The sequence below is a fragment of the Mustelus asterias genome, chromosome 4 (genome assembly GCF_964213995.1).
Source record: "Mustelus asterias chromosome 4, sMusAst1.hap1.1, whole genome shotgun sequence".
NCBI classification, from domain to species: domain Eukaryota; kingdom Metazoa; phylum Chordata; class Chondrichthyes; order Carcharhiniformes; family Triakidae; genus Mustelus; species Mustelus asterias.
This window is the reverse complement of record NC_135804.1, coordinates 51,648,866-51,675,770: the sequence shown is the minus strand read 5'-3', so window position 1 is coordinate 51,675,770 and position 26,905 is coordinate 51,648,866. Positions and strand designations below refer to the sequence as shown.

General features: G+C 41.8%; 2 protein-coding genes across 2 annotated transcripts in view; both read left to right on the top strand.

Annotated features, from left to right (window-relative positions):
* Positions 1-23,728, top strand: part of rspry1 (ring finger and SPRY domain containing 1) — an 85,968-nt gene extending 62,240 nt beyond the window's left edge. Inside the window, exons 9-14 of the mRNA XM_078211018.1 lie at positions 9,343-9,486; positions 10,163-10,274; positions 16,322-16,424; positions 18,753-18,905; positions 19,127-19,231; positions 22,047-23,728. Coding sequence (XP_078067144.1) covers positions 9,343-9,486; positions 10,163-10,274; positions 16,322-16,424; positions 18,753-18,905; positions 19,127-19,231; positions 22,047-22,143 — 714 coding nt within the window. The 3' untranslated portion in view covers positions 22,144-23,728. The remainder of the gene's footprint in view (positions 1-9,342; positions 9,487-10,162; positions 10,275-16,321; positions 16,425-18,752; positions 18,906-19,126; positions 19,232-22,046) is intronic.
* A 2,381-nt stretch (positions 23,729-26,109) lies between these two features.
* arl2bp (ADP-ribosylation factor-like 2 binding protein) overlaps positions 26,110-26,905 on the top strand; it is a 32,707-nt gene continuing 31,911 nt past the window's right edge. The window contains exon 1 of the mRNA XM_078211017.1: positions 26,110-26,588. Within this exon, the coding sequence (XP_078067143.1) occupies positions 26,570-26,588 (19 nt within the window). The 5' untranslated portion in view covers positions 26,110-26,569. The remainder of the gene's footprint in view (positions 26,589-26,905) is intronic.

Genomic DNA, 26,905 nt, shown 5'->3' with positions numbered 1-26,905 from the left:
ACAAGGTTTCACAAGGAAATTACGCAGACTGGCACACCCCTCATTATGGTAGCAACTACCTTGCTGTCAGACTATAACCATGTCAAAATTATTTATCAATCTCACACAAGTAATCACAGAGACAAAAGAATGCAAGAGGTACAGTACAAAAGCTCATGAATGGACTCAATTTTGTATTTGAGTGTTAAACAGACCGATAAACAGTACTTTGACACACTTGGAAACCTCACACTTTTTACTTGCACTTTGCAATTTATAAAATGGACATTAATCTAACGCATAAATTTTATGACCAGATTATATTTTCAAATGTGAAGTTTAGAAGATTTTTGCAATTTATAAATAGGAAAGTACATAAATGTTTCAAGTATAAAATAGTTAGAAAGAATCTTATGTAATCAAAAAGGCAGTAGGCAATCTAGAGTAAGAATAATTAACTGAGGAAGAGCTGACATCAATGGGGCAAGAATGGAGCTGGGCTGGATAAACTGGGACGAAAGGTTGGCAGGAATAAACTAGCTGAACAATGGACTACCTGCAAACAAATAAATGGTTCGAGTGCAGTCAAGGTTTATTCCCTCAAAGGAAAAGCAGAGCAAACTAATCCAGAGCTCCCTGGATGAAAAAGATAACAATTAAGATGAGGAAGAAAAAGTCTGCTGATGATGGTTGTCAGCACTAAAATACAATTGAGAACCAAGAGGAATGCAGATGGTTCAGCGAGGAGGTGAAAAAGCACATTAGAGAAGTGAAGAAGGATTGAGAAAAGACTGGTAGCCAACGTCAGGGGGAATCCCAAAGTTGTCTCGGCATATGAATAGTAAAAGGAGGAGCAAGACAGATCAGGGACCTAAAAGGGAATTTACACATGGAGGCGGAGACATGGCTGAGGCATTAAATTAATACTTTGCATCTGCCTTTACCAAGGAGGTAGATGCTACCCAGGCCATGGTGACAGACAAGGAAACTCTGACCTTGGTGTTCAAAATTGATCAGGAGGAAGTGTCGAATAGACTGTCAACACTTAAAGTTAACTAGATGGGATGCATTTAAGGATATTGAAGGAAGTATGAAGGAGAATTGCAGTGGCACTGGCCATAATCTTTCAGTCTTCTCAACTCGGGAGGTGCCAGAGGACTGGAGAATTGCAGATATTGTGCCCTTGTTCAAAAAAAGTTGTAAGGATAGCCCCAGACCAATTGGTTGAACATTAATAGGATGCAAGCTTTTAGAAAAAATTATTTGGGATAAAATTAATTTTCGCATGGAGAAATGTGTGTTAATTAGGAAGGGGGAAATCATGTTTAACTAACTTGCTCGAGTTTTTTTGAAGACAAAGGGTTAATGACAGTTATGCTGTTGATGTAACGTACATGGAGTTTCAAAAGGCATTCGATACTGTGCCATCCAACAGACTTGAGAAAAGTTATAGCTCATGGAATGAAAGGAACAGTGGCATTGTGGATACAAACACAAAAATAAGGCGTAAAATTCTTAAAAGAGGTGCAGGAGCAGAAGGACCTGGGTGCATAGATCATTGAAGGTGGCAGGACAAGTGGAGAGAGCAGTTAATAAAACACATGGCCCTGGACATTTAATTAGGGGCATAGGGTGCAAGAGCAGGGAGTTTATGCTGAATTTATACAAGCACTAGTTAGACCTTAACTGGAGTAAGTTCTGGGTGCCACACTGTAGAAGAATGTGAATGTGTTGGAAAGCGTACAGAAGAGGTTTATAAGAATTGTCCCTGGGATGCAAAACTTCAGTTATGAGAATAGATTGGCGAGGTTGGGACTGTTTTTTCCTTGCAAAGAAGGCTAAGATGAGATTTTATAGAAATGTTCAAAATCAGGAAGGGCAGAGTAGTTTCTGCTCCTAAAATATTCAAGAACGGGAGGGCACAGATTTAGTGGTTTTCAAAAGAAGCAAATGTGATGTAAGAAAAAATATTTTCACACAGTGAGTGGTTCCAGTCCGACATGCACTGCCTGAAAGTGTGGTTGAGAGGTTCAATCAAGAGGACATTAGGTAATTACTTGAATAGAAACAATGCAGAGGTACAAGGAAAAGCCAGGGGACTGATACTAAGTCCTAACACTCATTTGGCGACCTGGTACAGACAGGAGATATGTTTCAATAAGAGCTGAATAATCATCCAAAGAACCCAGGGTAGAGTTTCCATTTGGATGCAGTCATTAATCAGTTTGTAAATTGCACTCATTTTCCCAAGTGAAGTTATGGTTCAAGCTTCCATTCAAGTTCTGCTCGAACTTTTTTGCACAATCTCAAATTCAATCCTTCATGAACCCCACTGCAATTGGATGCAGTTTTATAGTAATTTTTTTCCCCTAGAGTTGAAATATTCCTTTGTAATCCGATGTGGTTTTATTCATGCCAGTGAAAGTGGGTTTACCACAAATATTTTTAAACAGAGTCTACCTTGTCACTTCTGAATAAACTGGTTTTAACAACTGAAAATGACTTCAAAAACTATATGGAACCATTTACTCGTTTCACTGGTGTACACTAATCAGTTTCATTGTAAGTTAAATATGTTTAAATATTTAAAAACCTAAATGCCTATTTGTGCCCCTGCACCAAAAAAACTTCAGATTAAGAGCCTCCTGGAAGGACTGAGAGCAGTCACAAATTGTGGAAATTTGCTAATGCTGATTAATTTCATCAAGGTACATGGCCGGTTTTGTGGCGGGGCTGGCTTCCCGCAAGATTTTAAAAAACCCAATGCAAAAGGTATTACCAAAACTACATTCGCAATTGGTGTAATTTGTGCTTGGAATTTGTCTTGGGCTGGTGTGGTCAACTTCAGATACATGTTGCTGGTGAAAACTCTACCCCACCACTCTTGATGATCTCACGACCTAAAGACCCAAAGCAAAATTTCAAAAGGGGAAGTCTAACCTAATTCAAACTTTGGTTTGATATGGCCAGTGACATGGATGATTTTTCAGCATCTTTTACCCGGGTGAAACATTAAGCAACTGTGCCTCATTCAATATGTTTATACACAATATTTAAATATGATTGAAGGGGCAATCGGGGGGGCCCCCAGAGGGTCGGGCGGCAGGGGGAGGTGTCTCCAGGCATTGGCACCTTGGCAGTGCCAGCCTGCCCCTTGGGACTGCCCAAGGGGCAAAATGCCAGAGCCCAGGGGAACCTTGGCACTGCCCATCAGGCATGGGCTGGGGCATATGGGGGTTTGAGGGGGGGGGGGGCCCACTATCAGTTTATAAACAGCCTTGGTGAGGGAGGCCAGCGATTGGGGGAAGGGGGGGTATTGTGGCAGGGCTGGACATGGTCGTGGGCCAGCGATTAGTGGCGGGGGGGAATCGCACGGCCAGTCATGCGGGCATTGCATGGCCAGCGATGGGGAGGCCGGCAAACGGGTCACTGCGCGTTCACCGATCTCAGCGCTGACAGATTGGTGCTTTGCTGTTGGCCTCTCCAGTGGGAATAGGCCCTGCCCCCTGATTTTCAGTATGATTTATACTAGTGCACTCTGCAGAGTGAGAGAGATTCATTTTGAAAGACCCACCGATCAAAACCAATGTGATTTACTCCAGTTTCCATACAAATTTGGCACTTTGAATTTTTTTGGGAGAATACTTGTGGATGTAATAAATTGCAGGCTTAGTTTTCTTTGGTCTGAATAGAATTTTCTAATTAAGCTGAAATCCTTAATTTAGATTGAGTTTGTTGAAGGGGTAACCAAGCAGGTTGATGAGGTAGTGCAGTTGATGTTGTCTACATGGATTTTAGCAAGGCCTTCCACATGGTAGGTTGTTGGTAAGGTTAAATTTCACGGGATCCAGGGTGAGGTAGCTAAATGGGTACAAAATTGTCTTGATGACAGATGACAGAGGGTGGTTGTAGTGGGTTGTTTTTCAAACTGGAGGCCTGTGACCAGCGGTGTGCCTCAGGGATCAGTGCTGGGTCCACTGTTATTTGTCATTTATATTAATGATTTATAGAACATAGAAAGCCACAGCACAAACAGGCCCTTCGGCCCACAAGTTGCGCCGATCACATCCCCACCTCTAGGCCTATCTATAGCCCTCAATCCCATTAAATCCCATGTACTCATCCAGAAGTCTCTTAAAAGACCCCAACGAGTTTGCCTCCACCACCACCGACGTCAGCCGATTCCACTCACCCACCACCCTCTGAGTGAAAAACTTACCCCTGACATCTCCTCTGTACCTACCCCCCAGCACCTTAAACCTGTGTCCCCTCGTAGCAACCATTTCAGCCCTTGGAAATAGCCTCTGAGAGTCCACCCTATCCAGACCTCTCAACATCTTGTAAACCTCTATCAGGTCACCTCTCATCCTTCGTCTTTCCAGGGAGAAGAGACCAAGCCCCCTCAACCTATCCTCATAAGGCATGCCCCCCAATCCAGGCAACATCCTTGTAAATCTCCTCTGCACCCTTTCAATGGCTTCAACATCTTTCCTGTAATGAGGTGACCAGAACTGCGCGCAGTACTCCAAGTGGGGTCTAACCAGGGTCCTATAAAGCTGCAGCATTATCTCCCGACTCCTAAACTCAATCCCTCGATTAATGAAGGCCAGTACGCCTTCTTGACCGCATCCTCCACCTGCGAGGCCGATTTAAGAGTCCTATGGACCCGGACCCCAAGGTCCTTCTGATCCTCTACACTGCTAAGAATGGTACCCTTCATATTATACTGCTGCTTCATCCCATTGGATCTGCCAAAATGGATCACCACACACTTATCCGGGTTGAAGTCCATCTGCCACTTCTCCGCCCAGTCTTGCATTCTATCTATGTCTCGCTGCAACTTCTGACATCCCTCCAAACTATCCACAACACCACCTACCTTGGTGTCGTCAGCAAACTTACCAACCCATCCCTCCACTTCCTCATCCAGGTCATTTATGAAAATGACAAACAGCAAGGGTCCCAGAACAGATCCCTGGGGCACTCCACTGGTCACTGACCTCCATGCAGAGAAAGACCCCTCCACAGCCACTCTCTGCCTTCTGCAGGCAAGCCAGTTCTGGATCCACAAGGCAACAGCCCCTTGGATCCCATGCCCTCTCACTTTCTCAACAAGTCTTGCATGGGGGACCTTATCGAACGCCTTGCTGAAGTCCATATAGACCACATCCACTGCTCTTCCTTCGTCAATGTGTTTGGTCACATTTTCAAAGAACTCAACCAGGCTCGTAAGGCACGACCTGCCCTTGACAAAGCCGTGCTGACTACTTTTGATCATACTAAACTTCTCTAGATGATCATAAATCCTGTCTCTCAGGATCCTCTCCATCAACTTACCAACCACTGAGGTTAGACTCACCGGTCGGTAATTTCCCGGGCTGTCCCTGTTCCCTTTCTTGAATATAGGGACCACATCTGCAATCCTCCAATCCTCCGGAACCTCTCCCGTCTCCATCGACGATGCAAAGATCATCGCCAAAGACTCCACAATCTCCTCCCTCGCCTCCCACAGTAACCTGGGGTACATCCCATCCGGTCCCGGCGACTTACCAACCTTGATGCCATTCAATAGTTCCAACACATCCTCTTTCTTTATGTCCACATGCTCGATCCTTTCTGTCCACCGCAAACCAGCAGTACAACCACCCAGATCCCTTTCCACCGTGAATACCGAGGTAAAGTATTCATTAAGCAGCTCCGCCATTTCTAACGGTTCCGCACAAACTTTTCCCCCTTCACCTTTTAAGGGTCCTATGCCTTCACATCTCATCCTTTTACTCTTGACATATTTGTAGAAAGCCTTGGGATTCTCCTTAATCTTACCCGCCAAGGCCTTCTCATGACCCCTTCTCGCTCTCCTAATTTCCTTCTTAAGCTCCTTCCTACATCCCGTATACTCCTCTAAATCCTTAACACCTCCTAGCTCTCTGAACCTTCTGTACGCCTCTCTTTTCTTATTCACCAGGTTCATCACAACCTTCGTGCACCACGGTTCCCGTACCCTACCAACACCCCCCTGTCTCATCGGAACGTTGTCATGCAGAGCTCCAGACAAACATTCCTTGAAAATCCTCCACTTTCCTTCGGTACTTTTCTCCAAGAATGCCTCCTTCCAATTTACCCGTCTAATTTCCTCCCTGATGACACTGTATTTCCCTTTACTCCAGAGAAGCACTTTCCTAGCCTGCCTGATCCTATCTCTTTCCAATGCTATCGTGAAGGAGATAGAATTATGATCGCTATCCCCAAGATGCTCACCCACCGAGAGATCCTCCACCTGTCCAGGTTCATTTGGGTGAGAATGTCGGAGGCATGGTTAGCAAGTTTGCAGATAACACTAAGATTGGTGGCATAGGCAGCCAATTCCAAAGGTCAGTTGTTCACTGGGTGGTATTGCTTCCTGGCATAGTGGACAGTGCAGAAAGTTATCTCGGATTGCAACGGGATCTCGATCAATTGGGCCAGTGGGCTGACAAATGGCAGATGGAGTTTAATTTAGATAAATGCGGGGTCATGCATTTTGGTAGATTTAACCAGGGCAGGACTTACTCAGTTAATGGTAGATCGTTGGGGAGAGTTACAGAACAAAGAGATCATGGGGTACATGTTCATAGCCTCTTGAAAGTGGAGTCGCAGGTAGACAGAGTGGTGAAGAAGGCATTCAGCATGCTTGGTTTCATTAGTCAGAACATTGAATACAGGAGTTGAGACGTCTTGTTGAAGTTGTAAAGATATTGGTACGGCCACACTTGGAATACTGTGTACAGTTCTGGTCACCTAGAAAGAGTGCAGAAAAGATTTACTAGGATGCTACCGGGACTTGATGGATTGAGTTATAAGGAGAGGCTGAATAGACTGGGACTTTTCTCTCTGGAGCGTAGGAGGCTGAGGGGTGACCTTATAGAGGTCTATAAAATAATGAGGGGCACAGATCAGCTAGATAGTCAATATCTTTTCCCAAAGGTAGGGGAGTCTAAAACTAGAGGGCATAGGTTAAAGGTGAGTGGGGAGAGATACAAAAGTATCCAGAGGGGCAATTTTTTCACAGAGGGTGGTGAGTGTCTGGAACAAGCTGCCAGAGGTAGTAGTAGAGGCGGGTACAAGTTTGTCTTTCAGAAAGCATTTAGACAGTTACATGGGTAAGATGGGTATAGAGGGATATGGGCCAAATGTGGGCAATTGGGACTAGCTTCGGGGTTTTTTTTTAAAAAAAGGGCAGCATGAACAAGTTGGGCCGAAGGGCCTGTTTCCATGCTGTAAACCTCTGTGACTCTAGATTGCCCTTCAATTTATCTTCTCTATTATGCACAAGATTGCTGCTGGTTTTTATTCCTAAAGGTGGAAGAGTGTATGTATGCATGACAAACATTTGAATTTGTTAAATACATAATTTGTGCATGTGAATTACTCCAATGGTTTAATTCAGGAATGTCCAAACAATGACCTGTCAACTTTATCTGTTTTGGCCACTGAGCTGCTTTTCTCTTCGTGTTAATTTCTTGCTGTCCTGTTTGAGTTTTGTCAGCTTGATGATTTGGAAAGGGTTCATTAGCATTTCACAGTCGTGGATGAAGCACCTCCAATCCACCTAACCTACACATCTTTGGACTGTGGGAGGAAACCGGAACACCCAGAGGAAATGCATGCAGACATGGAGTGACCGTGCAAACTCGACACAGTCACCCAAGGCCAGAATTGAAACACTACCACTGTGCTGCCCTATTCTGTGGTGTGGTACCTTAATAGAAACAAGCACTCTGTTGTGATCCCCAGTCTTTAACTCAGCAGGGCATTAAAAAGCATGTTATAGTTAGCATTATGCCATAAAGGGAAAACTTAGCTTGGATTCCTACTGCCAATTCCTGGAATTCTTTTGGAAACTGAATATGAAGACTGGGTTAAATTGGCTGTGATGCCATCCATTTCTGAATCACCCAGGAGTACATATGAATTGGGCATGAATTTGAGAATTGAGACAAAGATGACGAAACATTAGAATGGAGATTTTTTTTAATTGATTTTTGTTTCCATCTTCCTTGTTGGCTTTGTCTGGGTTCTTGCATTATGAAATAGTTAATGCAGCTCATAAAACTTAAGAGCTGGAACTGCAGATTAGACCAAATGAAGTTGCTGGATGTACCCTATGTAAAAGATGGAAGCAACCAGTTCCAATTTGTGCAGATCTACCAGATTCTTGTTTTTCTCGTAGCACAGACCTAGTACAAAATCAAAAAATGTCTATCTATTGACACCCTAATGATAGTCTGTTCACAGTTTTGCCAATGAAGATAAGATTATATAGGCACAAGTTGAACGCTGTGCAATTTAGCAGTTCAACCTTAAACTTGCCCAGTATAAGTACCAACTTTGATTTGCAATGTTTATTTCCACACATTCTAAATTTGCCAGAAATACCAGGTCCATTCTGGCATGACAGAACAATGCAGATTTATTGATGCTTTCCTTTAGCATTACTAACAACTGTTTGTCTTCAAAGTATTTTTGTATTTCCTATTACCGCACCTGTAACCACTTCTGAGCCATGGGACGTGACTAGTTGCCTCTAGAACTTTCTGAAATGAATTGGAAAAAATGAAATGTACTTTGAGTTGAGTTTATAGGTTATGTATTCACATCTATTCTCCTATTTAATGTGAAAGGAATTGAATTGGACTTGATGTTGGCATGAGTGTTGTGCTACATTTAGATCAGTAAGTTACATGGCTTTAATAAAGTATCTACTAAAAAGATTTATTTGAATAGTGAAGCAGTTTGCTAAACTTTTAAGGCATATTTTCATTACATGCAAAATAAACACAATATTAAATTGTGACTGGGGTGGATTCTTGGTTGTACCTTAAAAAGATAGGAACAGGAATACTCTGTTCAGCTATTTTATTTGGTCATGGGTGATTTGAACATCAATACCATTTAACCATCTTTGTCCCATATCCCTTTATAACTTTGCCTAACAAAAATCTCTCAAATATTTCGGAACAACATTTGGAAGTCCCAGATTTCTCCTACTAAATGTGTGGATACCTACTTCCTGATACCTCTAATTCTATGATTATTCCACATTGCTTGGATTATCTCACCAGAGGAAATAATTTACCTGAATTGCCCTCTTTCTAGATCACCCTCAGCTTTCTAGACCTGTTCTCACAATTTAACCCTTTGGGTCCAGTATATTTTAGTAAATCTGCATCGCATCCCTTCCAGGGTCAATGTAATCTTTTCCTGAAGTGTCCGGAACTGACATCTGAAGCATCACATCCACACTAATTTTAATTTTGCTAGCATTGTGATTTAGTGCATGAAATCTTAACTTAAAGTTGAATTTCAATGTATTTTGTCTTGCAGGCTCGATGTGATGCATCCTCTTTTGAGAGTGTCCGATGTACATTCTGTGTAGATTCTGGAGTATGGTACTATGAAGTCACTGTAATTACTTCTGGTGTAATGCAGATTGGTTGGGCGACCAAGGATAGTAAATTTCTTAATCATGTAAGTCATCAAAATACTCAAGTGAACCAAAAACTCTATTTTCACATTTCTTAAATTCTAAGTTTTGATGAAATTCATGTAAATGGCACCACTGCATTTCTGCAGATGAAATGTTGTGAATCGGTTCATTAAAATGTGGGCAACAGAGGTGCTTTCATTTGAGTGTTGATGATTTGAAATGATAAATCAGCAGATTGTTCTGTTGCAGCAGGGAAGAACATTACACATCTGAACCCAACCCAGTCTAAATCTGTCCGATTGTCTGTTAGCTTGAAGTGATGAGCCTTATCAATCATTTGTCCTTTCCAATTTGAGAGTATTTGAATACCCTTGCACAATCCCAAATGAAATTGGAAAATTCCATACATGTGAACCTAATCTGAAGCTTTCCTGGTTTGGATAAACTCACTGGAAGCATTGGAACCCTATTTATTTGTAAACAAATGCTGTCAAAATGCCAATCTGTCATCATTTACATTCAGTAAGCACTATTCAATTGGATAAATTTTACCTAGCTGAAATTTCTGCTAGATTTCTCAGCACTCAATATTAAATATATCAAACATTTCTTATAGTAAACATATCTATAATTATTGATCACAATATTCTGAAAATACTTCCTGGGTAACTTGTTAAAAAGTGGACTACATTAGTTACTGTATGTGTTCTTTTAAAGGAGGGTTATGGGATTGGAGATGATGAATACTCGTGTGCATATGATGGCTGCCGGCAGCTGATTTGGTACAATGCCAGAAGTGAACCACACATCCACCCTTGCTGGAAAGAAGGTAGTGTTAAATGTTGCTCAATCCAGCATACAGAATTTTATTTTGTAGCTTTCAATTTCTGATGACTAAAAACTGGGATTTTTTGTATCTCATTTGCTATCTTTAAATTGGAATATACTGAACATTTCTCCATGCACTTTTTGAAGGCTCTAAATAGCTGAACTATCACAGGACCCTGGAACTTGCTTTGAGTTGCACTGATCAGTATTCTGTCTGTAGACTTCGAAATGTATAGTCAGCTAGGTTTCTGCTATTGACTTGCTTTCTATGGCATCACTCTGGTGCTTGCTGACCTATATCAGCTCTTAATCTCATGTCTCAGATTTTTGAATTTCTCATCTTTGTTTCAAATCCCTCTGTGGCCTTTCCTTAAGTCTGTGATCTCCTCCAAACTCTGCCAGATTCTTCCAATTCTGCCCTCTTGTGTATATCCTTGATAATTGCTCTGTCATTAGTGACTATACCGCAGATTCTTTGGCCCTAAGGTCTTGGATTCCCTCTCTAAAACTCTCTGGCTCTCGACTTTTTTGATCCACTTCTCTTTGAAATGGTGGAATTTGAGGCATCAAATTTGCAAATGTCAAAATTGGGAGGTAATTAAACACTTCTCCATGCACTTCTTGAAAACTTAGTTATTAGCTTATCTGTGCAGACCAGAACTGATTAGTTAATGTCTTTCAGGGAAAGAAATTTGCCATCCTCACCCAGGCTGGTCTAAATGTAATTCCAGACCCATAACAATGTAGTTGACTCTTAAGAGCCTCTGAACTAACATCTGGGGACTTGTGCTAACATGGAAGATCTGTCCCTCAAATTAGTCAAACAACATTATAACATAGTTATATTCACAAAACCATACTCCTCAACCAACATCCCAGACTCCTCCATCAGCATCTCTTGGTATGTCCTGACCCACTGGTAAGCAGATGCACCAAAGTGGCAGCATAGCAGTAAAAATGATGCGGTGATGGGCATGGGCGTCCTCAGTTTGATTCTGGACTCCATGAAGTCTCATAGCATCTCGTGGAAATCACCTGGTTACCAACTATTGCCCCCTTGCAGCTGATGAATCGGTGGTACTCCATGTTGGCGACACCACTTTGGATAACAAGGGTGTAAATGTATTCTAAGTGGGAGACTTCAACGTCCATCACTAAAGGGAGACTCTGTCGCAACATTACTGAACTGGCTCAGTTCTGAAAAACACAGCTACCAGATTGGACCTGCAGCAAGTGACAAGGAAACCAACCTGAGGAGAAAAACCTACTTGATCTCATCCCCACTGATGGAGCTGTCCAAGACCATGTTTAAGTGGCCTCCTTGTGGAGATGGTCCTGTCATCTTACTAAGAATGTCCTCCATTGTATTGTATGGCATCAGGTTGTACTAATTGAGAGAGATTGAAAATAGATCTAGCAACTCCAAACTAGATCTCTTGGAGGTGCTCTGGGCCATCAGCATTGGAATTGTATTCAATACAATTTGTAACCTCGTATTTCCCTCATTCTACCATTACTGTCAAGCCAGGAGACCAACTCTTGTTCAGTGAAGAGTATAGGAGAGCGTACCATAAGCAGTGCCAGGCATAATTTTAAAATGAGGTGCCATGTGGTGAAGCTATAACATGGGGGCTACATGCATGCATAACAGTGGAAGGAACATGGCATAGACACAAGTAAGCAATCCCACACCCAAAAGATCAGATCAATTCTGCAGCACTGTCATATCCAGTTGTGAATGGTGATGGACAATTTAAACCACTAATGAGAAGATGAGGGGCTCCATGAATATCCTGTCATGCTGGCAGAACCCAGTACATTAATACAGAAGACAAAGCTGAACCATTTGCACCCACCTTCCACCATAAGTGCTGAACAGTTGATCTACCTCTGCCTCCTAAGGTCCACATCATCGCATGCCAATCTTCAACCAAATTGACTTCAGTCAGTGAAATTAACAAAATAGTTAAATTCACTGGATGTAGCACAGGCTGTAGGCTCTAACAGAATTCTGGCTATCGTGTTGAGCATTCATGCTCCAGAGGTAGTTGCGTCTCTAGTCAAGCTCCCCCAGTGCAGCTGCAATGCTGGCATCTATGCAACAAAATGGAAAAATTACCCAGGAATGCTCTGACCACACAAAAAGGACAAAACCAACCTGGCTAAATAATGGCCTTTTAGTTTATTCTCAATAATTGTCAAAGTAATGAAAAGGATAGTGTTTCCCAATAACCTGTTCAGCAATGCTCAGTTTGGGTTCTGCTGAGACCGCTAATCTCTGGACCTCAGTTATGGCATGAAGAATAAATGGAAGTAGCAGTGGTTGCTCAGCAACTGGGGCCTTTTTAAGGTAGGAGGGCTTTTTGTTAATGTAGCTGAAATTATTTGCAGTTGGAGACAGGATACCAGAGAGTGAATATCTCAATGCTGCTAGGAGAAAGACTGGACTGGACAGGACAAGGAAGGTGCAAAGAGGCAGGCTTTCCAAAGACCCCAGATAACTAAGGAATGTGTACAGAGAGGATGTCTTAAGAAGACTGAAGTTTGTGAACAGAGACCAATGAATTCAAAGGGAGAAGCAGACAAAGCGTTGAGTGACAGAGACACCTATAGTAACCAGAGCTAAAGTGGGAAAGCAGACTTCAGAGGTAAACCAAACATTGGATGCCATTTTAATAGAGTCTGGGTATCGAAAGTTAAAGCAATGGTGAAAAGTTTGTACAAGAGTAAAGACAAAGATCTGGAGAAGGAGAAATAAACCCTGGATACTGGAATAATTGTTAAAAGTGGAGTGGAAGCTTAGTTTGAAAGTAATTTGGAAAGCCTGGACTGAATTTTGGAAAGCAAACAGCTGATAAAAGCAGCGTTGTGAAAGCAGATTTTAAAGTGTGTTTTCTGGGAGTTAAGTTTGGAAGTTCCCATGTGACAATCATTTGGGGGGATTTTGAGAAGAAATCCACAGACACTAACTTGGGTTCAGAGCGGAGTGTGTGTTTTGACACACCAATCTGTGTGTTTAAAGGGACTTTGTGTTACTGAGACCATTGTAGTTCAAGATATATTTTTGTAATCTGTATTCACCGTAACATCTAAGTGGGGAAAAATTGAGTATTATATCAAAATCCAACTTTTCATGTTTAAATATTTTTGCTCGCATTAATATTAATTAGCATGTTCCTCCTATTTTCTTTTTTTTAAAAAAAAGGAAAAATTGTGATCTTTGGAACCAGGGTTCCATTCTGGAAACTAATCCAGTTATAACATCAACTGGGATTGTAACACATCAAGGTGGCATTTGAACTAGTAAGGCCTTTGGAAAATTGAGGCTTCTACTGGCTGAACAAAGAAGGATGTTTGTGATTGTTGGAGATCAAACCTCAGCCTCAGGACACAACTGCAGGAGTTCCTCAACTATCTTAGCCCCAGCCATCTTCAGCTGCTTCATGAACTTTCCTCCATCATAAGATCAGAAATGAGAATGTTCACTGTTTACTTTCATTTGCAACACTTCAGATAAGGAAGCAGGGTATCTATATGCAGCAGGACCTAGACAACAGTTGGGCTTTGTCTCCTTAGTGGCAAGTAATATTCTTGTGTTATGAATGCCAGGTAATGACAGTCTCCACTAAGAGGGTGTCTAATAACCTTTCCTTAACTTGTATTGATATTACCATCATGAACCAGAGGCTGAGTATTGTGTGGTGTGTGAGTCCTCAAGGCCTGGATAATGGTCTTAAAGGAATTAACCCAATTAAAAGCTGATCCACCTTGACAAAACACCACAACCATGTCTCATTATGCCGATAAGTAATGTAATCAAATATTTTGTATTGCACATAAGAACATAAGAAATAGGAGCAGGAGTAGGCCCTCGAGCCTGCCCCGCCATTCAATAAGATCATGGCTGATCTGAAGTGGATCAGTTCCACTTACCCGCCTGATCCCTATAACCCCTAATTCCCTTACCGATCAGGAATCCATCTATCCATGATTTAAACATATTCAGCGAGGTAGCCTCCACCACTTCAGTGGGCAGAGAATTCCAGAGATTCACCATCCTCTGAGAGAAGAAGTTCCTCCTCAACTCTGTCCTAAACCGACCCCCCTTTTATTTTGAGTCTGTGCCCTCTAGTTCTAGTTTCCTTTCTAAGTGGAAAGAATCTCTCCATCTCTACCCTATCCAGCCCCTTCATTATCTTATAGGTCTCTATAAGATCCCCCCTCAGCCTTCTAAATTCCAACGAATACAAACCCAATCTGCTCAGTCTCTCCTCATAATCAAAACCCCTCATCTCTGGTATCAACCTGGTGAACCTTCTCTGCACTCCCTCCAAGGCCAATATATCCTTCCGCAAATAAGGGGACCAATACTGCACACAGTATTCCAGCTGCGGCCTCACCAATGCCCTGTACAGATGCAGCAAGACATCTCTGCTTTTATATTCTATCCCCCTTGCGATATAGGCCAACATCCCATTTGCCTTCTTGATCACCTGTTGCACCTGCAGACTGGGTTTTTGCGTCTGGACTCCACTTTACTGAAAAATAAGTCCTATGATGTAGAGTGATATAATACTTCATAGAATCATAGAAACCCTACAGTGGCGAAGGAGGCCATTTGGCCCATCAAGTTTGCACTGACCACAATCCCACCCAGGCCCTATTTTCGCAACCCCACACATTTACCCTGCTAATCCAACCAAGGTCAATTTAGCATGGCCAATCAACCTAACCCACACATCTTTGGACTGTGGGAGGAAACCGGAGCACCCAGGGGAAATCCACACAGACAGGGGGAGAATGTGCGAACTCCACACAGACAGTGACCTGAGGTTGGAATTAAACCCGTGTCCCTGGTGCTTTGAGGCAGCAGTGCCAACCACAGTGCCAACCACTGTGCCACCCAAACTTATTTATTTGGAAAGTGCATACTCAGAGCCCAACAATAGCCTTGTCAGTGGCTAATTGGAGTTCTTTAAGCCCACCTTCATGTTTAGTCAGTGGACACTCCTTGACAATATGAATCATTATTTGGACTGCACCACAGCTGCAACCTGCAACCCCACTGATGTTGCATGACTACCCAGAGGCCTTGGCCAGTCTGGAAATAATTTAAAATGACCCACTGTCACCATGGGAGATCAAAGCCGGTGGATGAGCAGTGGAGTCTACTATGATGGAGTGGTTTCTTGTAGAGTGGATGCTTTTTCCTGCCGAGGTCTTCAGCTGTTACTCCTCTGTATGGTGGATTTAACACAGTAAGAGTTTTAACAACACCAGGTTAAAGTCCAACGGGTTTATTTGGTAGCAAATGCCATTAGCTTTCGGAGCGCTGCTCCTTCATCAGATGGAGTGGATATCCACTCCATCTGACGAAGGAGCAGCGCTCCGAAAGCTAATGGCATTTGCTACCAAATAAACGTGTTGGACTTTAACCTGGTGTTGTTAAAACTCTTACTGTGTTTACCCCAGTCCAACACTGGCATCTCCACATCATGGTGGATTTAAACCATATCGGTTGATGTGAGGGTAGCTGCACTGCAGGTGGGTTAAGGGGTCCCTGAATAAGAGCAGGCTTGGGTTGGAATAGACCTTCACCAGTAGTTTGCCTGTTGCAATTACTGTCCTGATGTTTGGGGATGGCTGCAATGTTGTTCAGGACTTAGAGCCAGGGGACCTGAATTGGTCAATGATTATTTTATGATGTGAGTTGAGTTTCACATCGATAAATTTGGTGTGGACAGATTGGTGCCATAATGTTGTGCAGCATTCTGATGTATTTTATGTGATGACGAGAGCTGAGGCCCTTGGGGTCTTTAGTGCTAAATAAATTAATTAATTAAGTGATATCTTTCATTTTGCTCCTGTTTATTGTGAGAAAGCTGCATAGAATACAAAAATACATCCATCTGATTATCCTTCTCATGAATTGTTGTGGACTTCATTCAAGAAATGTTCTCCTTCAAATTGAATTTGAAAAAAAAAATAGTATTTTATGGTTTGTGTAGATTTTTTCTGGTAACATTCCTTGTTTTTTTTTCCATGCAGGGGACACAATAGGATTTCTTTTAGACTTGAATAAGAAAGCAATGATTTTCTATCTTAATGGAAACCAGCTACCCCCAGAGAAGCAAGTCTTTTCATCAGCCATGTAAGTAAATTTGAACTTAAATGCAGCGAATGATTAGGATCTGGAAAGCACTGCCTGAGAATGTGGTTGAAGCAAATTCAGTAATGGCTTTCAAAGGAGAATTGAATAGTTATTTGAAAAGAAATACTGGGCTATGGAGAAAGGGAGGGGAGTTAAACCTGCAGAGAACTTGCAAGGATACAATGGGCCGATTGGCTTCTCTCTTTAGTGACTGGAACTCGTGGATCAATGGTACAGTCAAGAGGGAGTCTTTAACATTGACTGCGAGATTGCATGGAGTCTCGTAGCATTAGATCAAACAACATGCAAAAAAACCTCCTATTTACCACTACTCTGCTGATGAATCAAAACCCCTCCATGTTGAACACAAATTGTAAGAGGTACTTGAGGGTAATAAGAGCACAGAATTTATTCTGGGTGTATCCCCCACTATCAACATCCTGGGGTTGCCATTGACCAGAAACTTAATTGAACCAGCCATTCAAGTACAGAGGCTACAAGAACCGGTCAAAGGCTGGGAATTTTTTGAGTTATTCATCCTGATTTCCCCAAAGCCTGTCCATTAGGGATTGGTGGGAGGGAGGTGAAGTAGCTGAGAGGGGAAAAATAAAACCTGGTATTAAGGATGGGATGGTGGTGGGAGTGGAGAATGCAAGAGACACAGAGGGAGAGAAACAAAGAACTTCTAGGAACAGGAGTCAGCCACTCAGCCCTGCTCTGCCATTCAGTAAGCTCATGGTTGACCTGATTGTAATCTCCATTTGACATTCCCATCTAATCCCCGATAACCTTCTACCCCTTTGCTTATCAAGAATCTATCTGCTGTAAAAATATTCAAAGATCCTACTTTTGTTGCCTTTTTGAAGAAGAGAGTTCCAAAGACTCATGACCCTCAAAACATTTCTCCTTACCGCTGTCTTAAATGGATGACACTTTCCTTTTAAACAATGGCCTCTAGTTCTAGATTTTGCCATAAGATGAAACGTCCTTTCCATAGCCACCCAGTTAAGACCTTTCAGGATCTTGCATGTTTCAACCAAGTTGCCTCTTACTTTTCTAAACTCGAGTGGATACAAGCCTAGCCTGTCCAACCATTCCTCCATAAGACAACCCTCTCATTCTACGTATTAGCCTATTAAGCTTTCTCTGAACTGTTTCTAATGCATCTGCATCCTTCCTTAAATACAGAGACCAATACTCCAGGATGCAAAGCATAACCTCACTACTTTTTGGTCTAATTTTCCTTGCAATAAACGATAAGATTCTGCTGGTTTTCCTAATTATTTGCCATACCAAATACTAAACTTTTAGCTATTCATATACTAGGGTGCTCAGATCCCTCTGCATCAGTTCTGCAATACCTCACCCAATGGACAATTTTACGCTTTCTCACGTTGTACTCCATTTGCCTGGTCTTTGCCCACTCAACCTATCTATATCCCTTTGTAGCCTCCTTCTGTCCTGTTCACAACAATTTCCCTGCCTATCTTTGTCATCAGCACATCTTCACTTCCTTCATCCAAGTCATTTATATAGTAGAGTTGGGACCCCAGCACTGATCCTTGTGGCACATCACTTGTTACATCTTACCAACCAGAATATGACACATTTATACCTACTGTTTCCTGTTAGCTAGCCCAACTTCTATCCATAACAATATGTTACCCCCTACATCATGAGCTTTTATTTTCCGAAATGACCTTTTGCGGTCGGTACCTTATCAAATGCATTCTAGAAATCTAGGTGCACTACTTCCACAGGTTCCCCTTTTTCTGCAACACATGTGACTTCTTCAAAGAGCTTCAATAAATTGGCTAAATATGATTTCCCCCTTTCAAAACCATGTTGACTCTGTTTGATTACCTTGAATTTGTCTCAGTGCTCAGTATCTTTAATAGCTTCTAACTTTTGTTAATGACAGACAAACTAACTGACCTGTAGTTTCCTGCTCTTTGTTCCCCACCCACTCTAAATAAAGGAGTTACATTTGCCAGAGTCTCTTTGTACCAATGACCATGAAGAGGTTAGTTTGTGCTTCCAGAGCCATAGCCAAAATGCCTGCACCACTACCCCCCCCCCCCCCCCCCCCACTTAAAGACAGGCTATTGGATCTGAAATTCCAATAGCCTGCCTTTGAGTAAAAATGTCAGCATGCGCTCTCCATAATGAGCCACTAACCTGTCAGCATCAAATGCAATGTCGCCATTGAACAGCACTGCTTTTTTAGATATACTAAGCATACTTATATTTTAGTACCTTATTAGCAAAATTGTTTCTAACACTGTGGTATTGTATTTAATATTTTATTCAAATTATATTCAATTACAGATCTGGCTTCTTCGCTGCTGCCAGTTTCATGTCTTATCAACAGTGTGAGTTTAATTTTGGAGCAAAACCATTTAAGTATCCGCCAACAGTGAAATTCAGCACATTTAATGAATATGCTTCCCTCTCGCCGGAAGAAAAAATCATTCTTCCAAGGTGAGTACTGTCAGCATCAAATGAAAAAATTTCATAACTACAATATATTTAAGGTATAATGGCCTTAATAGGTGTTTTTCTTTTGGGTCCTCACAAGGTACCTGTAGTACCACCTTAAGATGCAGACACCACATTCACAGCAGTTCTAATGATTAGAAAGTGAATGTAATCGGAGATCTAGTATAATGGTTTATAAAACTGTCAACTGTGTTGTGTTTAAGGCACAGACGTCTAGCTTTATTGAAACAAGTGAGCATACGGGAAAACTGCTGTACACTTTGTTGTGATGAGATGGCTGATACAGAACTCAAACCATGTGGACATAGGTATGTGAACTCTTGTTTTCGCTAAAGCATCTCTGTTTATAATGGTTGTCCAAGGTCACATTTTCTTGTTTTCAAATTGGATACTACTGAAGTGACGATATCCAGTCTAATCTTTTTAATATTTGAAACAAGCTACTTCTTATAAGATTTTTCATAACTTCCCATTATTCTGAGTACTGGTCTCGTGATAGTTCTTTGCACTGTTCCAAGAATTGGCTTCAGTTCCCCTTCCCTATCTTTCCTAAAAGGGAGGGGCTCCTATCAAAAAATGTCTGCTGTGCACGATACATTTGTTGCTTCAGTGGCCAGTCGGAGTTGTACAAGAATGACCCTTGTAACCACCATCCCTGCTCTAAGTGGCATTCCAGAACATGCTTGTATGATTTCTGGTAGCAGAAAATTGATCCTAATTCATATGCATTGTATCTTATAAAAGACCAAGGTCCTCAAAGGAAAAGAGGTTTGGATTATGTTCACACGTTCTAGGAGAAACTTCAGATTTTTAAAAATTTTCAATGTTTGTGCTTCCTGAGTCTTTGCCAACATAGACTGACGACACAGAAGGAGGCCACATGGCCCGTCGTGTCCATGCTAGCTGAAACTTTTACCAGTCTGATCCCAACTCCAGTTTCTGGTTCCTAGCCTGGTATGTTATGTTATCTCCAGTGCATATTTTAAAAGTGATAAATATTTGTCTCTACTATCAAATTCAGTTAGCAAGTTCGAGACCCCCAGCCCCCTTTGGGTGAAAATATTTCTCAATACCTCTCAAATCTTTCTAATTACTTAAAGTCTATGTCCCTGGTTACTGATTTTAAGCTAAAGCAAAAATAGGCTTTTCTTCTTCTTAACATTATCTAGGCCCCTTAATTTTAAACATGTCCTAATATTTCCCATTGGCCTCCTCCCAAATAAGCCCAATCTGTCCAATTTCCTCACAACTAAAATTTATCCGTTTATTTCCTCATGACCAAAGTTGCTCAGTCCTGCCAATGTCCTCTCTATCCTTTCTGGTACAATCATATCCTTCCTGCAATGCAGTGACTAGAACTGCAAATAGTGCTCCAGATGTGGTCTAACTAATGTTTTATATAATGCAAGTATAACCCCTCACTTTTGTGTGCTATACCATGCCCAGTATCTCAGTCATTTTTTAAAATCTGGAAACTTCTTAATTATGCCCTCTACATTGACTTACAAATCACTGATGTCCACTTTAAACAGTAAAGGAACCTGTTCTGGGGCTTGTGGAACCCCACTGGAAACAGCCTTCCAGTCACAGAAACACCCATTGACCATAGCTTTGTTTCCTGCCACTGAACCAATGTCCCTTGGTTCCCATGAGCTTTTACTTTTATGTCTGCAATCTTGTATTTTGTCAAAATAGCATCATTTGAGTTTTACAGCACAGAAAGAGACCCTTTGGTCCTTGTCTGCAACAGCCATCAAGCACCTATCCATCTAATCCCATTTTCCAGCACTTGGTTTGTAGCTTTGTATGCTATGGCACTTCAAGTGCTCATCCAAATGCTTCTTAAATGTTGTGAGGATTCCCACATCTACCACCTTTTCAAGCAGTGAGTTCCAGATTCCCACCACCCTCTGGGTGAAAAAGCATTTCCTCAGGTCCCCTCTAAATCTCCTGCCCGTTATCTTAAATCTATGCCCCCGGTTATAAAAAAGCTAACCACCTTGTCCCACCCAGAGAATCAAAGTCTTTTGATGGCTTGCTATCGACTTCTCTGCAATGTACTTTGTGAATCAGCTTCATATTTACATAATGCATGTAAATAATACCTCTTGTTTATAAGCATGATTTGTTGCAGTTTTTCTTGTTGGTATTAACATGAATGCAGTTGCCTAAATTTCTTTGAAACCTATTAAGAACATTATTTGACTATCATCAAACCAGTCAATTAGCACACACATATAACATTATAAAAGAGGAGGTTATGTGGGGTTTGATCCTGAAGAATAAGTGTGGGTGATTTTATAAGGTGCTGAGGAAGTCATCAAATGAAGGAAGGTGACCAGGTGTATAGTATCTCTCTTGTATAAAGGCTGATTTCCTTCAATTACAAACTGCAACTTGGCCCAGTAATTGCTCCTGATCTAGTGATGGCTGGAGTATTTGGAATCATTTTTTTATGAAGCCTTTATTTTGTTGGTTGTCAATCCTGTATGTAACTGGAATATTGACAAGACACTAAAGCAAAAATCATTGGTTTTCCAAGGTCCAGTCCACAGTCCTGCAAACCAGTAGACAGAATGAAGATGGCACATTTTAGACCAATGGATCATTGAATAGACCAGCTTGTAGTTCTGTCTGAGCTAATGGCGTGTGACTGGAACAGCCCCACAAGATTTCTTAACAATTGTTATAATTCCGTTCATCCCAGGAACATGAGCAAAAAGACCGAATAGATTGCTAGCATATAACTTCATGAAGTGATCAATCTCCCTATTGGCTAAACAAATCATTGTTGAGCTACAGGAAGCCTCTGGCTTACCCATTGATGTCCTCTGGGATATCTGCAAAAAGAATTTCCAGAATAACCCATGGAAAGTATAATGAAGTAGTCTAGTTGATTCCCCAAACTTGCACTACTCTTCTTTGTGCTGCACTGGGATAAAGTGACATAAAACGTTGGGACAGTGTTTTGTGATCAAATACTGCAGTTTATTCGCATTTTAAATTGCTATTTTACAGTTTTAATTGAGGATAATATAGTTGTCCAATGTGCATGTGGCCCTACAATGGTCACCCAGATATTTTGTAAAGCTTACCTTAACATTTGATCTTTCTGTTTACCAGTGATCTATGCATGGAATGTGCCTTGCAGCTGGACACCTGTCCCTTGTGTCGTCAAGAAATAAAGACCCGGGTCAGGCTGATTTCACATGTTTCCTGAACTTTTGCTTCTAAGACCTGTTCCAATCAACATAAAGTACCAAGTGCTAACAAATGAAACTCTAGCAGGGACATGTACTGTCCAAAGTGCAATGCCTCCGGATGCTAGTATCAGTCCATCAGCCAAAAAGGGCTAACTTGGCAACGGTTCCAATGGAATAAGTTTGGGCAGTTTCAACAAAGTTCCGAGTGTGCATGAACTCGCACATACCTGGCTGCATTTTAGCACTAAATTAGTTATCTCACTGATGCCATGCGTTGGCTATTGTGGGAATCGATAAAATGTCATATTGTTGCAGTAGAGTGCTCTGAGGATGGATTGAAGTTCAGTGGTGGGGGTGAGACAAATTATGGGGCAATGTAGAGAAACTACACTGCAGCCAACAAAACATCTGACCTGAGAGTGCTTGACATGAATATTGGGTATCTGAAATGGGAAATGTTCTATTCCTCAGCACTTACTATCTCTCGCCTCGAAGAGCACAAAACATCCGAAGTTTTTAGAAGATGCAAATTCCAGCTTGTTTCAAGAATAAAGAGATCTATTTGTTTTTTTTGCCCTCTGACTAAAAGAAGGTGCTGCTCATTATACTGTACTTTTATTTGGCATCAGTCTGGCACATTGTCCAATCTGTCAAAAGCTCTAAAAAGCTCAAGAAGGCTCCAAGGATATATGCAATGGCAGCAAATCAAGAAGAAACATATTCATGAATGATGAGATTTGTTTTCCATTATTACTATATGCAGAACTGTTTACTTTCGTAGGTGGTGTTCCACAAGGTACAAGTGTGTGTCAAGAGTAGCAATATCAACTTTTGCTGAAAAAAATGACATGGAAGATGAACTATTCAAAAACTGCAAGATTTGCCAAATTACTTAGAATTTGAGATCTGATGAATCCAAAGAACATTGAACTTTTTTTAAATGCAGGACATCTCTGGTAATCAACATACTTTCAAGTTTTGTTTTGTTTTAATCACAAAAACATTTGTAATCTGTCTACACAACCAAGCCTTGTGGATAGCAAAATTATAAATTATTTATTTAATGAAACAGTGCGTGTTTTACTGATGCAAGAAGATTTTTTTCATTCATCTTTAACATTAATGATTGCATTTGCCAAGTTTTGTAAGGCAACAGATTTGTGCTTTCTCACCTCCCCTCCCCCTCCCTGATTTCTTTCAGACCAGAAACGCACTTGCTAGAGCAATGAATTATGAAACAGTCTGTTTCAAAGACACCTCTCAAATCTAGGTCAAGAAAGGGATAGAGCAGCCTTTGCTAAAGAAAATTTATGAAGCAGTTTTAGGAACAATTGTTGAATAATTAGGCTTGGAAATGGAGTATAGTGCCATTTTTGGATGAGTTTGGTATGTCATGTTAAGTTTTATTGGTGGACAATTCAAACTTAACTGGTTGCTCTGGATCATTATTGTACTGCACCAAAAGTACTTTACAAGATTTTACTACATTCCTATTTACCACTGTACAAAAATCAGATGATGGTATTCTTGTCCAATGTCAAACATGAAAACAACCAGTGTTTTCAGAAATTTGAATACAGAAATAAATAAATTTGAATACAGAAAATGTTTGAAGACTTGAGAAGCATTTATTAGAACAATGCAAAATTAGTGACATTTTCACCGTTTGTATGCCATTGGTGTTTAGAACAAATTACCATTGAGCTTCCCATTGCGCATATTTGACTAAACGGATGAACAACATTCAGGTTTACTTCCACTGTTTATAAGAATGAATATTTTGTACGTGTCATTAGAAATTAATCTTCTGTTGGGTAGTTACAATTGTCTTCCCTGGTGCTGAAGTCCCTTATCGCTGTCAAATATTTCAAAATGTATTGATTTCCATTATTGTTACAAAACTGGTTTGTGAGACAGCTTGTGATGTTCAAATCCCTTTGAGGTGGCTTGGAAATTGTGCCTTATCATGATTGGGAGAGGATTAGTCACTGTATTCAGGAGAATGTTCAACCGGAGACTGAAAATATGACCAACAACTTTAACAACCTCTGGCTGTCGATATTCTCTCGGCCCCGCGCTCGCCCTCACCCCGCCCGCTTTCCCCCCCCCCCCCCCCCCCACTCCTACTTCAGATTGAATATTTATCACCTTGTCAGGATCTCATGGTTTTGAGTGAATGGTTCTTTGTTCTCAACCATGTTTTCTTCTTGGAACTGTTATCATCGAAAATAGGTTATACAGCCCACCACCAACAACAGTTTTATCTTGGGTAATTCCTTGCCAAATTGCAGTTTAGTAACCACTAGTTTTCCCCTCATGCACAGAATAATAAACATTAAGATGAAGAATATACATTAGCTGGAACTTACAGAGTAATTGTAGTATCCCGATGGTCTTTGGTTCAGTTTACTTGGTTGGTATCCTGAAGTATTTTTGGCCATCTATCTTAAGTATAATCTAATGTCTCTGTTAGCTGGGAGCATGAAAGAATAAGAAGTTAATGGGCCCAGATGAAAAGGGATAAGAGGAGGCTGGTGTTGAGCATTACACTGCCATTGAATGATTGGGCTGTAGCTGCTATCTTCAGTACAGTGTGTTTATACTCTAACATAAGATTAATGAAAAAGTTGTACACACTAAATTCAGGATTAGTCTGAACATAATTGTGTTGACAAATAGCAATGACCTTCCGAAAGCTGAAATATTGAGAAGTTTATTTCCAGTGTTAAGGTAATTAATTGTAATACAGTATCCACAGAACTGGATTCAGTATTCATCTCTACTACGGGCCCTGAGTACATTACTGTGGATGAAGCAGCAACTCGTCTAGGTTTAAAGCTTACTTAGTGTCACAATCGTTAACACTGCAATCAAGTTACTTTGAAAATCCCCTCGTCATTACACTCCGCTGCCTGTTCAGGTACACTGAGGAAGAATTTAGCATGGCCAATGCACCTAACTCGCACATCTTTCAGACTGTAGGAGGAAACTTGTGCGAACATGTAGACTCTGCACAGATAGTTGCCCAAGCTGGGAATTGAACCCTGATCCCTGGCATTGTGAGGCAGCCCTGCTAATGACTATGCTGCCAGTTACCTTATTAGCAAAGTGTGCCATTATATATCATTTTGAACGGGAAAAATAATTTATTGCTGGCTTATAATTCCCAGCCTTTTATCAGCATCAATCCATGGACGAGTGTGGGTCAGAAGGCTGCTTAAATTGGTCAGTAAATGTTGCCATGGCACGAGCAGTCCCAAAATAATAACATGCACATTGCTGGAAACTTGAAGGGGATTTGGGGAAGGTATTTTTTCATATATATCAATTATGACCATTTGCTAATTAAGGCAGTAGGAATCAAAAACTTAAACAAAAAGTTGATTGTCCCCCTGGCGGAGCGGAGTACGCACAGGAAGTAGTCCCTCAACACCAGGTTAAAGTCTACCAGGTTTATTTGGCAGCACAAGCTTTCAGAGCACTGCTCCTTCCTGTTTGTGAACACAACTCCCACTCACCTAATGTGAGTGGGAGTTGTGTTCACAAACAGGGCATATATAGGCACAAACTCAATTTACAAGATAATGGTTGGAATGCGAGTCTTTACAGGTAATCAAGTCTTAAAGGTACAGAAAATGTGAGTGGAGAGAGAGGGTTAAGCACAGGTTAAAGAGGTGTGAATTGTCTCCAGCCAGGACAGTTAGTGAGATTTTGCAAGCCCAGGCAAGTCGTGGGGGTTACGGATAGTGTGACATGAACCCAAGATCCCTGTTGGGGCTGTTCTCATGTGTGTGGAACTTGGCCATCAGTTTCTGCTCAGCAATTCTGCGTTGTCCTGTGTCGTGAAGGCCGCCTTGGAGAACCATACACCAGCCTGATTGTCCCCCTGGCGGAGCGGAGCACAAAAGCCTGATTGTCCCCCTGGCGGAGCGGAGCGCAAAAGCCTGATTGTCCCCCTAGCGGAGCGCAAAAGCCTGATTGTCCCCTTGGCGGAGCGCAAAAGCCTGATTGTCTCCCTGGCGGGGCGGAGCGCACCAGCCTGATTGTCCCCTTGGCGGAGCGCACCAGCCTGATTGTCCCCTTGGCGGAGCGGAGCGCACCAGCCTGATTGTCCTATGGCGTAGCGGAGCGCACCAGCCTGATTGTCCCTTTGGCGGAGCGGAGCCGGACTCGCGGCTAACGGCTGCCGGTTCCAGTGCTCGCGGACCGGAAGTTGGGGCTGGGAGTAAATTTCTTACAAAGAGCGCGATTGCTTAATGGGGAAATTAGAGAGAGGCGGCTGAATTTTGCTGATCTGAGCCCCAACTGAGTTCACCGCCATCTCCTGCTTTCTATTCCCCGCAGTCAATCCTAGGAACCTGTGGTGTCGCCGCTATTTGTAGTGGGGACGCTTCTGTGGTGGGACCGGTTACTTCCGTTGCTGTGGAGAGGAGGCTTTCAACAATGGCCTGGAGATTACCAGGTGAGAGACTGGGAATGGGGAATGGAGATTACCAGGTAAAAGCGATTCCCATTTGGAATATTGTGAGCAGTTCTGGGCCCCATTTCTAAGGATGTGCTGGCCTTGGAGGCGGTCCAGAGGAAGTTCACAAAATGATCCCAGGAATGAAGGGTTTGTCATATGAGGAGCAGTTGAAGAGTTTGGGCCTATACTCGATGGCGTTTAGAAGAATGAGGGGGGATCTAATTGAAACTTACAGAATACTGAGAGACCTGAATAGAGGGACATGGGGAAGATGTATCCAGTAGTGGGAGAGACTAGAACTGGAGGGCACAATC